General features: G+C 49.5%; 1 protein-coding gene across 1 annotated transcript in view; it reads left to right on the top strand.

Annotated features, from left to right (window-relative positions):
* The first annotated feature begins 415 nt into the window (after positions 1 to 415).
* Positions 416 to 13,192, top strand: part of LOC108926653 (voltage-dependent calcium channel gamma-3 subunit-like) — a 30,736-nt gene continuing 17,959 nt past the window's right edge. The window contains exon 1 of the mRNA XM_029246850.1: positions 416 to 840. Within this exon, the coding sequence (XP_029102683.1) occupies positions 630 to 840 (211 nt within the window). The 5' untranslated portion in view covers positions 416 to 629. The remainder of the gene's footprint in view (positions 841 to 13,192) is intronic.

Below are 13,192 nucleotides of genomic sequence, written 5' to 3'. Positions count from 1 at the left end.
AGAAAAAGAAAAAAAAAAACACGAAAACATTGTGCGTAAGTAAATGACTGAAGTGTGACGTTTCTTCACTGCCGCTTCGTTCCAGCCGTGGAAAATAAGCGGGATTCTCGAGAGGAAAATGCAGCCCGCCACGAAAGTGCATCACGGGAGCAGTAGATCATCATATGTATGACACCGATCATCCTATGATGTTTGTAGTTTCTTGTAAGGTGACAGCGAGCTCTGCGCGTCCCTCGTCGCCGAGAAACACGAGCAGAAGCACAGAGACCGCCGGACATCTCGGCAGCGCTGCCGTCGTCTTCACAGATCATGGAGACCTGAGTCGGGGTCGCGCGGCGCGCTCCCGCGGGGCTTTGACATGCGGACTCTGATCGCCGAGCGCACAAGTTCACGTGCAGCGGCGGAGGCGGCGGCGGCGGCGGCAGCGGCGGCAGCGGCGCCACTCGGGTCCTGAGCTCCGTGGGCAGCGGGAGATGATGCTGGTGAGGTCGCGTGGATGCTGAAGTTTCCACGGCGAGGGCGGCGATCGCGAGCACTTGTCAGGTGCCCCCCCCTCTCCCCCCCCCCCAGCCACAACCCCAGCCCCCCCCTCCCCGTTGCTACACGTTTCCGCGGCGGAATGAAGCATAATGAGGATGTGTGACAGAGGAGTGCAGATGTTGATCACCACGGTGGGGGCCTTCGCCGCGTTCAGCCTCATGACCATCGCGGTGGGCACGGACTACTGGCTCTACTCGAGAGGCGTGTGCAGGACTAAGAGCCCGAGCGACAACGAGACGAGCAGGAAGAACGAAGAAGTGATGACCCACTCGGGACTGTGGAGGACCTGCTGCCTCGAAGGTACCGGCGGCGTCGTCTTGCTTGGTCTTCCGTCCTCGCTCGCCGACACGCGCTACACTCAGCCCGGCGGCGGGAGTCACATTTTTTTTCTCCGCGACGTTTTGAAAGGAAAGCGCGGCATCTCGAGTCCTCGAACCCACACTTCTCGTCGCGCGGAACACGCCGGACCCGGTGGCGGCGAATCGTGAAGTTACGAGTGCGGAGGGCAGCGCGATGAGCGAGAGAACCTGTGGATTTCGGCGGCACCGAACTCACGCGCAGCCGCACTGCACGGCGGCGCGCGCTCCGCGGCCGGCGCGTGAGTTCGGTGCGGCGCAGCTCTCTCCGCTCTCCGCTCCGCTCCGCCGCTCGCGGCGCTTCCCTTCGGGAGGTCCAGACGTGCTCGCGCTCGCTCGCGCTCGCTCGCGCTCGTGGACGATGGTGACCTTGCGCACAAAAAAAGTCGTTGAACAATCGTGTCCATGCATACCGTGCTATGAATATTCATACACGCGGTGTTCTGAAAAAAAAAACGGGCGAACAAATCAAAGCATTTTTACATGCTATGCCCAATGATCACAGCCGCGTGTTTATGTTTATGAATTTCACTGTCTTATCCCTGCAAAATTCGGAAATGCAACGTTTTAGTTCGATCATCTTTATCTTTGTCGTGTGTATTCTTGAAGAGAAGTGCCGGTCTGTTCCAGTGGGAATCTCGCGCTGTGAAAATAGTCACAGTGTCTCTGTGAAAACAGGCTTTGATTTAACTCTAAATTGCAGGCTAAAGGATGAAACCAGTTTCAAATTATTTGTGAAGTTTTACGCATGGACGATGTCTTTGGTCTTCTTCTCACTTCCTTCCAGCCAGGCATTGATAAATGTGCAGTTGCCTTCTAGAACACCCTGTAGTGTTGGCTCTCAGCAACTCCACACTCCTCTCGGATCGAAGGCTTTTCCTTCTTTGATGACACTGTAAAATACACCTCAGAGTGCTACCAAATAAACCCTCAGTACCCCTTGACATCTGACCTTGAACCTCACCCGTTTTGCTCTTCCACTTGATGGGCATTTATCAAGTTACCGCGTGGACAATCTTTTGATTAATTCTGTAGAAATTAATCAATTTTCTATAAATAGATATTTCCTTAGTATCTCTAAATAGTAGTAGCTTGTTTATTCTGTGTTCATATAACTGCAATGAGTTTAGTTTGTTTCAGTAATTAAAATTAATATCTTTGATTTTAACTGAATATTTATTTAACGGGGGGGGAGCACGGTGGTGCAGCGGGTTTGGCTGTGTCTAGGGTTCGAGTCCTGTTTGGGGTGCCTCGCGGTGGACTGGCGCCCCGTCCTGAGTGTGTGTGTCCCCCCATCCAGCCCTGCGCCCTGTGTTGCCGGGTTAGGCTCCGGCTGGCCGCGACCCCGCTCGGTGCAAGCGGTTTCTGATGACGTCTGTGTGTTTATTTGACACACCGTAAGCAAGTTGGTCCTCGTGAAGCCCTCTGAACGTGGAATCTGTTTTTAGAAATAGCCGTGATGCTTTTGAGCACATTACAATCCCCGGCCCCCAATACCCTTTTCATTTATTGTCTTCGTTCTCTTACCCTAATACAGAACGCATTTAGTACCATGCAGTGTCGGCTCCGCTGTACCCTCCTGTCATCGCTTTGACACGCTCTGGCTTACTGTCTTGTGCTGAGGAAAAGGTGCAAGAGCACAACCCTCGCAGTCGTTCCAGGGCCGTTCCTTTTGATTTAAGAAAAAAAAAACCTCGTGCAGCTCCCAGCAGAAGTGGAACCTTTGTGGTGGACAGGACCGCTTCTATCTTGCTCTCGACCCCCTCGCATACAGAACGCGGCGGGAGGCCACTATGTCCTCCAGGAGGTGCAGCAGGTGCTCCGGTGGGACTGAGAGCTCAGATGTGCGGGATCAACCACTCCTTTTACTCCAATGACCACCTGGAAAAAAGGTGTATTAATGAAGGTCTACAGAACCTTCAAAAGCAATCTGAAATATAAGTATACTGTATATGTCAAAGAAAAGGTTCTGAACGTTTACATTTTTTCTTAATCATGACTTATTAGGTGTAACCGTAGAATTAAGAAGGCTTTTGCAACAGGACGTGTCAACACATTTCTGTATGTACAAACTGGGATTAACACTTCATGTCTTTCTCTACCGTGTGTAAAACAGATAATCTGATATATTTACAATAGACAGCAAGTCACAGGAAAGTATGTTTTTGCAAGTATACAAAAGCTTTTGACATTGTAAAGAAAACTGCCAGATAAAGAATTTTAGTTACAGCCAATAGCAAAGTCTGCATATAAGTATTTATTTAATTTAATGAAATAAAAACGTATATTTAATTACATACGGTACATTTAATGTGAAAACATAGCTTGAATTTGTACGTGGGAGACAATGTTTGCTTCTGCACAGAAAGGCAGCGCAAGTTAATGACGGATACTTTTTGCGTGCCGCAATATTAAATATTGATAATCAGTAGTATTTGCCGGCATAAACATTGATTTTAGGGAGGTGTACAAAACAACTGACTGCTATAATAGCTGAATTTGGTTAAATCGATGTAACGGTTTGTAATCTAATTTTTTTTCCATGGGGTGGTAGTGTGTTTTTCGCGACAGTGGCGATTGCCCGAAATCTCGTTCCGTCCGGAGCCCGTTTAACAAAACCACACGTTTACGCAGAGCTGCAGCGTACCCCTTTTGCATGCGCTGTACGGGAAATTGCGGCCAGATAGCCCCGCGAACAACCGTTTCTCGTGTGCCTTTTCGTCCTTTCGTCCGGCCCCAGATGCAGAGCAGCTGCTCGCGAAACAGACATCTTCTGAAAACACACCCTCGGGGCACACTGTTATTCCCAATATTTAACGTGTTCCGTTGAGCTTCGCGTTACAGGGACAAGAGGTGGCCTCGGCGATGGCGGCGGAGCGTGCTGCGGGTACGGGAGGACATGGAGTCCACGGTACGTCCGCGTAGGTGTGAACGTGTCCTAGCTGAACGACCGGTCCATCGCGGAATATTCGACGAACCCGGAGAAAGAAAAAAGGCGAGAAACCACGCGAAGCGTCGTAGCGAGGGATGAGGAACGGCGCCGCTCTTCTCCTCATTTGCACTCAAGTGGAACTTGTCTTATACGCTCCCGTCAGCCCTCTCCTAGGCAACCAACTGCCCTTGCACGGCTAAAAGGCCGGCGGTGTGACTCAGTGCCCGCGTCCCATTTCTCTCCTAATCCGTGGAGGACATACTACGACAGCTACGCATGAGTGAAAACTGGCCGCGCTGGAAGGATTACGCGTCGTCAGAAAGCCATCCCGAACGCGTCAGCGGCGCGCTTTCGGAGCGCGGCCGTGCGGAGGCGCTAGGGAGGGCTACGGCTGAGGACGCGGCCCACGTTAAAGCCCTTCGCTCCGGTCGCTCCGGAAAACACCCTGCGAGCTGCTTCCCGTAAAATGTCGACTAAACGGCAACAATTATTTCTTGCGATTTGCCCGTGCGACGTGCGTTCCGTATCTTACGAAGAAGCATTTTGAAAATAAAATAATGGTTGGGGGGGGGTGTTTATCGCTTTGTACTGTGGCATTTGGGGACAGAAGTGAGCCCCGGTGTCAGATAGTTTTATCCACGCTGCTTGTCCCGAAAAGGACTCCGTCTACGCCGCGAGCCAGCATTGTTGAAACAGTCACTTCCCTCCACATTTTTGGCTCCACGCTGTGAATTATATAAAGAGTAATATGTGCTAATGAAGCCGCCCGGCGTCTGCGGAGTGCTGTTTTTGTGCTGCTTGGCTGAGGAGAGGAACGGGAAATGGCTGAGTGCTCCTCCAGCTGATCTTGTTGGAACAAATAGGCTTTGATGGAACAGCTCTCCCCGCTTAGCGCACGGGACTCCAGACTGCAAATACTAACCCTCCAAGGGGTCAACGAGCCTGAGCTCAACCATACTCAAAGCAGGTTCTAAAATAAACCGCTATACCATACATATACGGTAATTATTGCACTAGGCTAATTAAATAAAGAAGCAAATAAGCATGTCTATTAATACGACAGACTTTATGGCAATAATAGTGAAGCCGCTTTAACGTAAGTTTAATGGGTTGTGTTTAACTCGGTCTCAGTGACTATACCTGGATTGCCTTATGTGCAGATATTTCATATGAGTTCCCAGCGTTAAATAACTTCGAAAACCTGCATTTGCCAGATCTTCTCAAATAACTGTTTCACTCAGGATACAGTTACATGTGTGTTTATTCATTTACCTGATGCTTTTCTCCAAAGTGACTTATAGTGTTAAGCTATCTACAGCTGTTTACCCATTTATACAGCATCGATAAGCACTTTTACAGGGGCAATTTAGGGTAAGTGCTTCGCTAAAGGCAGGATTCAAACCTACCACCTTTGCACCCAGAGGAATCATCTCTAACCACATTGCTATGAGCTACCCTGTTAATTTCTAACAGGAAAGCTGGTCTGAAACACTTCAGCTTGAATTGCATAATCAGTACTTCCATCGTGTCCATTTCGGGGGCGGCGGATGTGAATAAAACGACGACTGAGCAATTATCAGTCCTTTTTAATCAAGTTCATTCACAGACCCTTGTATTATCGATACCATGGAAGGCCGCTGTACACGCCAGTAAAAATAAGAAGGATTTTTTTGAGTTAGTGTATAGGAACATCCATAGCCAGCTGGTTGTTTGGCGGCCAGCGAAGTGAGTGCGTTAGCCGAACGGCCCATGAGAGAGCGAGGGAGGCCAGGGCACGGCGTGTTGAATTTGAGCAAATGCGGTCTGGGATCGTGCTGCTTTTGCAGTGGGATTAGCCGATGGTCAGGAAGAGGGAAAGAGTATTTTGTGAAGGTGGTCAGAGACCCAGCAGAGCCTCTGGGCCACGGTGACTTGCTCCGCTTGCCGTCTCAGCGGGGACACACTTGTGCTGCCGTAATGTCTTTTGTGAGCTATGAGTTATTGGTGAATTTTGTTTTCACTGTTGAAGAAGCTGAAGTTGAAAAGGAAGTGGGCTCCAGAAAACGACCGAGCAAATTAGCCCGTCCCCTGTGTCAACTTTAAGCAAACAGCAAATGTAGTTCACTAGGAAAGCCTGGCTGTAATCAATAAGGCACATACATCTGTTATTCATTGCGCTGATTTAGAGCCGACAAAGTTCCTCTGTTCTCACCACGTGTTACCTTAAATGACTGCATCGGGTCATATTATAGGGGACTTTCACCCCACCGAACCCATTTCCATTACTGAAGGACACCACAGGGCCAAAAACAGCAGCATCATGGTCAGGTGTCTTTAAAAATCATTTGGACATACAGGTATTACCATACTCTGCTATGGTCTTTTACAAAGGCTAAAAGATTTATTTTTCGATCTGCGGTGTGAAGATTATCATGCGCTCTATTATTTGAAAAACAGCGCTGACCTTTAAGTATTGTCCGGTTTTGTTGTTGTTTAATAGCAACTATTCTCTGATCATTTTCACCCAAACTACGCGCCATAAAATCATGCATTATTTTAAGCAGAAATAATTTTTAGAATACAAAAAGTGTGTGTGTTACGCCAAATGCCACTAACAATAAGAAAAGGCGTTTGACTCAATAACACAAAAAGAGAAGGAGCATGAAAACCCTCATAAAAGTGGACCCAAAAAGTATACAGTAAAACTCAAAATCAATGATAAAACAAAACCTTAACAGAAACTATCGAACGCTTATGTGCATTATTACTGAATTCTCATTTACTGCTCCGCCCTTGTCATTACTGGTGTCACCTAGCGAGCGAACGCCTCGTTCGTCTTTTATTATAGCGGTGTTTACATTTGTTCATTTAGCTGATGCTTTCCTCCAAAGGAACTTGCCATGTGAAACTACTTATACAGCTGAGTAATTTGATCGGAGCAATTTTAAGGTAAGTACATTGCTCTAGGCTCTATGGCTGGGGGGGGGGGATTCAAACCTGCAACCTTTGGGTATAATGACAGCAGCTCCAGCCACTACGCTACCATCTGCCCCGTTTTGTTTCTATGACTGCAGTGCTGAGAGAAGCCAAAGATGAATTTCCACTGTAGACAATAAAGGAAATAGAATCTCCTAAATAATGTCTCAGTTAAACTCGAATGGCTGCACTGGAGCTCATATTCAGTAATGAGCCCTTATCCAGGTCGGCACTCGGTCGTGGCGGCGGTTGTTCTCTTGCCCGGTTTCCCTTCCTGTGGATTTCTGCGGTAACGCCGTCTTACGGTGAGGTGTACGGGGGCACGACCCAGCGCTTCTGCTAAATGACTGTCTGTGTTTTATGGTCAGAGGGTCTGACCTGGTGGTCGCTCAACACTCCCTTCTTAAGTACGGCACTCTGCTAATGGTCCTCAGTCGGGGGCCCGAGGGACGGCGGTCAGACTCCTCTGAACATGTACAGCGGCGTACCTTTGGATGGGTTCAGACTCTCTTCGTTCAGTTCGCCCTTACATGTGTAATGCTGGATTTTATCATTTCATTTTCATCAACTGCCGGTCCAACGCTGGGTCCCGATGGACCGGAACCTATCCCAAAAAACAGGGCGCGTGGCAAGGTACGCTCCGGGCCATTGCAGGGTAAACACACTGTCGTTCACACATACGCGCACTACGGGCGATTTTACATCAGCGGTTCACCGGAAACACGTGTCTTTGGACTGCGTGAGGAAACCCACGGCATCGCGGGAGGAACGGAAAAGCTCAGACTGAGCCCGATTCGTACTCGCGCCCAAAAGTTCGGCCCGGGAGCCGCGATGCACCCTCGTGCTGCGCTTGTTGTGCCGGTGACGGCGTAAAACTTGAGGCAAGATGTTATAAATATGTGTGTGCGAGAGAGCGCTTTGCACAGGTGCATGAATGAAAGAGTCACGGCAACAAGCGTGCTGTAGCACGTGTGGCATTGTAAGTCACGTTGGACGGAAAGGTGCGAGCTGATGTTACTACATTGTGTTTGTTGGAAGTAACTTTAGAGAAGAGGACCTGGTAAATGAAAAAAAAAAAAGGAAATAAATAAATCACACACGCTGGCTGAAACCGCTAGTCCCAAGCAGGGTCGCAGTGAACCGGAGCCTAACCCGGCGACACGGGGCGTGAGGGACGCGCCCAGGACAGGACGCCAGTCCATCGCAAAGCGCTCCAAACGGGACTCAAACCCCAAACCCGCTGCGCCACCACACCCCTCCATGCAAATTAAGATAATTTTAAAAAAGCTGAATTTACTGTATAAATTTCACGTAAAGACAGCAAACTAGTAAAATCCTTTAAAGAAAACCGAACGCATTAATTAACCCGGTAGGTTAATGCAAGAGCGTTTTACACAGTGAGCTCTTCTGAAAAATAACTCGTGTCAGTTATTGCAAGTCTCAGTGTTTTCGTTTGTCTGCGTCTTGGATCCGGCTCTTTGCCGGCGCGGCAAGATAAACAATTTCTCTTACGGTCTGGCCGCGTGCGGAGCGGTTAAAAAAAAACAATCCGCCAGCGTCTCTGGATCTATTAAACGGTGTGACCCCTGCGTAGATGGGAGTTGGCGTCTTTCATGCTTTCCAAGAAAGGATCGATCTGACCGGTCCTCACAGCAAGCAGCAGACCTGCTCAAATATTACCGGTGTTCTACGAAGAGGGACAGCGGTAGTTTATGTGCCCCATCAACTCGCGGTCAATGAAGTTACCGCAGGGACTTTAGGTAAGTGTCCATCCGCGATCGTAAGACCCTTGGGTTACGAAGTGACTCATTCGTCATGACCGTGTCTCCACGAGCCCTTAAGTCCTTCCTTCGGCCTAAAAAAACCCTCCGAGGATTTCTTGCCACGATGGCGAGGACAGTTGGAAGTACCGCTGTGGACGATAATGACATTTAAATCACTGTCCTGACTCAACCTCCCGATGTTCTCGCCGGTGCTGCGGCTGCGGAGAACACAGACCGCAGGCAGACCGCACGCAGACCGTACCGTACCACGCTTGTCTGACAGCGTTTTCTCACAGCCCGAGCGTTTCGGAATTAGGGCCAGGCCAGAGCGCGCCGTGCGCCTCTGCAGACGGATCCTCTTCGGGGTGCGGGGACACGGTGCGAGATTGTCCTGGGCGGAACGGGGTTTCACGGGTTCCCTATCAAGAAGCTTTAATGGCAAGTTGGATGAGGCACACTGCTGTGACGTGTGCGTGCAGGACCAAAGCCCAGGCCGACGGGGAGCTTTCCAGCCGCACTGGCCCCCCACAGAGCAGACTTGTGTGTCATTTGTGACTAACAGTGAATCAACTCATTTGGCCATGAGCTTCTCTTACCAGCACATCTCATGGCCTCGAACCCCAGCGCGAGCCGGGGAGGCGGCAGTAGCGCCTCCCAAGCAGATGTTCGATACCACCGGCACTGTTTGTCCTCATAGGGAAATTTTATATTCTCCTGATGAAGCCCCATCTCAGAGAAGGCCATATGGTGCAAAACAAAAGGTTTAAAAAAAAACTTGGTGTAAATTATTTTTACCGGATGTATTTAACAGTGCCCTCTTCCATGGAAGAAGCAAGGTTTTTCAGAGTGGAGGAGTCTCAGTCACACTGCGCACGTTCTCTGCGTGACATGTGTGTTAGCTGGTCAGAGTTAATTGTTTTGGGACTTTGGGATGCGGAGAACGAGTACAGTGGAAGGGTTCGATTTCAGCATTCGTGCGATCGCAGTGGCCGCAAACCGCCGAGACCCTTTGCTCTCGTGTACCTCCTGCAGCCGTGACGCCACGGCTGTGTGCTCTCATTGCTTATTTGCCCAGGACTGCTGGGCTACGATGAGTAAAATGTCATTAGGAGCAGCTTCCCCTCTGAAGACCACACTTTAAGAACAAAGAACGGGAAAGAACGGGGAGGAAGTCGGCGTGAAACACAGTATGAGCTCGTTAAATCGTTACAGGCTGCTTTTCCACATTGTTGGACGACGCACGTTATGATATGGAGTTTGCAGGTTCTCCCCGTGTCTGCGTGGGGTTCCTTCGGGTACTCTGGTTTCCTCCCACAGTCCAAAGACATGCTGTTCAGGTTCCCCCATAGTGTGTGAGTAACAGAGAGCACGTGTTCTATTGATGTATGGATGAGTGACCCATTGTAAGTAGTGTATCTAGCTGTGGAAGTCTTTGGGTGCTCTGGTTTCCTCCCACAGTCCAAAGACATGCTGTTGAGGTTCACCTATAGTGTGAGTGAGAGAGCGAGTGTGTTCCACTGATGTATGGATGAGTGACCCAGTGTAAGTAGTGTATCTAGCAGTCTAAGTCACCTTGGTGAATAAGGTGTGTGAGCTAATAACGCTACATAGAGTAAGTTGGAAGTCACTTTGGAGAAAAGCATCTGCTAAATAAATAAGTGTAATGTAAATGTACTGATAACGTGCATAATTTATCATAATGTTCCCCACAGCATTACACCGGAAGATAAGAACCGGCTGTCATATATAGCTCAAAGAAAGTTGCACGCTGAACCTGTAAATGCAGTACGGTGGTTAAAATAGGAACTCGGAGGGACAATTAATGAACGGATTAATTAGACTTAGAAGAGACGGGCCGCTTTGCGTTCGGCTCAGATGAATGTGCGCGTCTTGGGGCGTCGAAGGCGATAAAGGAATCCTTTCCTCCCTCCTTTGTGCCTTTAATTCTGACAGCATCTGCAGAAAAAAAAAGGGGGGAAACTCTGTGTGAAGTCTTCAAAAAGCAAACAGCAAACAGCTTGGTTTCTGCAAGCAGTCGTTACAATTACTACCTCTTTCTCGGTTAATTTGTGCTTTAGAGCACAGCCAGACTCGGCGCGGCGGAAGAGCGGCGCTGGCGCTGGATCCGTACAGAGAGCTTTGACAATAATCTTGGATACGTGTGAAACAGAAAGATATCGTAATGCGGGGCTTTCGGTGCCGCAGCAAAGACGTCATCTGAAGATTTGAGGGTTGCCTGCGGGTCGTTGTTGCTCTAGGGGTCATCGGTAGAGCTCCGTCCACCGAAGAAGAGCAGCACATTGTAAGGGCGTCGTACGGATTTTTGCAGCTTGGCATGTCAAAGCATAACGCTCCCGGACACACACATCATCTGAAACTGCTTGTCCTATACGGGGTTGCGGGGAGCCGGAGTCTAACCCGGCAACACAGGGCGTAAGGCTGGAGGGGGAGGGGACGCACCTAGGATGGGACACCAGTCTGTCACAAGGCAAACCAAGCGGAACTGAAACCCCAGACCCACCGGAGAGCAGGACCCAGTCAAACACGCTGCGCCACTGCGTCAACCGCGCCCCCTGCTCGCGGATATTAAGTACAAAAAATAGACACGCCATTGAGAGAGGAGGGTTATTGCTCACCACTTGTCTCAAGGAGGGATGAAAAGTGGGATGGAGTCAATGGGAGTTCTGGGAATTCAGATGTGGTGAAACGGAGTGCGAGATGGTGAGCGTCTATAGTTTCCTGTAGCTGACAGTGATTGCGTGCATTAATAAGCGATTCAGAGGACATGCGTAGAAAATCTGTGAGACTGCAGACTGGCCCGTGCCCATGCTCCACCTACACCCCACCTAGATTTGCGCGCATACCTGGGTTTGGGTCGTGACGATCTGAGCGCCAGGTGTGGCCACTCGAATTGGGTTGTATAAAGAGAGCGATCCGGAATGAAGAGAGTAGACCTTGGAGCTGTTGGAGGTTTAGTGGTAGAGTGTTGTCAGGACCAGGGCCATGTTTTTGAGCACACTTCTCTCTTTAGCCTTAGCTAATAAGCTCTGTCCTCTTATGTCTCATGACCCCGAAATCTTCCCACAGTGTAGTTGCCCTCATGCTTTCTCGCAGTCTCCAGACATGCTTCTGTGTGGTTCTTTTTGAGTCAAGCCTTCCTTTGTGCCTCATTCCCATACAGGCCAGTTATGTAAAGCTGTTGATATAGTTGACTGGAGCCCTGTAGTTCCTTCAAAGTGGCCTCTCTTCATCTTCTCTCACAAGTGTCCTTTTGTGTTTTGTGCACTGAGATTTGACGGCCGGCCTTTTCTAAGCAGCGTCTTGGTGGTGTGAGGTACCTTCCGCTTTCTAATAGTGGAATCAGCAATGTCCACTGGGATAGCAAAGCACTTGGGTTTGATTGCATACTATGGAAGAAGGCACTAGCAAAGCACTTCTGTTCTTCCCTGGCTTTGGAAACCACATGAGTGGTCACTATTGGTGGAACTCAACTCAATGGCACTTTCATCCGTCCATCCATCCATCCATCCATCCATCCATCCATCCATCCATCCATCCAACAGCTACTTGTCCACTGCTGATCCTCCATCCATCCATCCATCCATCCGTCCATCCATCCATCCAACAACTGCTTGTCCACTGCTGATCCTCCATCCATCCATCCATCCATCCATCCAGCAACTGCTTGTCCACTGCTGATCCTCCATCCATCCATCCATCCATCTGTCCATCCATCCATCCAACAACTGCTTGTCCACTGCTGATCCTCCATCCATCCATCCATCCACCTGTCCATCCATCCATCCATCCAACAACTGCTTGTCCACTGCTGATCCTCCATCCATCCATCCATCCATCCATCCATCCAACAACTGCTTGTCCACTGCTGATCCTCCATCCATCCATCCATCCATCCATCCAGCAACTGCTTGTCCACTGCTGATCCTCCATCCATCCATCCATCCATCTGTCCATCCATCCATCCAACAACTGCTTGTCCACTGCTGATCCTCCATCCATCCATCCATCCATCCATCCATCCATCCAACAACTGCTTGTCCACTGCTGATCCTCCATCCATCCATCCATCCATCCATCCAACAACTGCTTGTCCACTGCTGATCCTCCATCCATCCATCCATCCATCCATCCATCCATCCATCCATCCAACAACTGTTTGTCCACCATCCATCCATCCATCCATCCATCCATCCAGCAACTGCTTGTCCACTGCTGATCATCCATCCATCCATCTGTCCATCCATCCATCCAACAACTGCTTGTCCACTGCTGATCCTCCATCCATCCATCCATCCATCCATCCATCCATCCATCCATCCAACAACTGTTTGTCCACCATCCATCCATCCATCCATCCATCCATCCAGCAACTGCTTGTCCACTGCTGATCATCCATCCATCCATCCATCTGTCCATCCATCCATCCATCCAACAACTGCTTGTCCACTGCTGATCCTCCATCCATCCATCCATCCATCCATCCATCCATCCATCCAACAACTGCTTGTCCACTGCTGATCCTCCATCCATCCATCCATCCATCCATCCATCCATCCAACAACTGTTTGTCCACTGCTGATCCTCCATCCATCCATCCATCCATCCATCCATCCAACAACTGTTTG

The sequence above is a fragment of the Scleropages formosus genome, chromosome 20 (genome assembly GCF_900964775.1).
Source record: "Scleropages formosus chromosome 20, fSclFor1.1, whole genome shotgun sequence".
Classification (NCBI taxonomy): Eukaryota; Metazoa; Chordata; class Actinopteri; order Osteoglossiformes; family Osteoglossidae; genus Scleropages; species Scleropages formosus.
The sequence above is the reverse complement of the archived record's forward strand: the minus strand, read 5'-3'. Positions and strand labels throughout refer to the sequence as shown.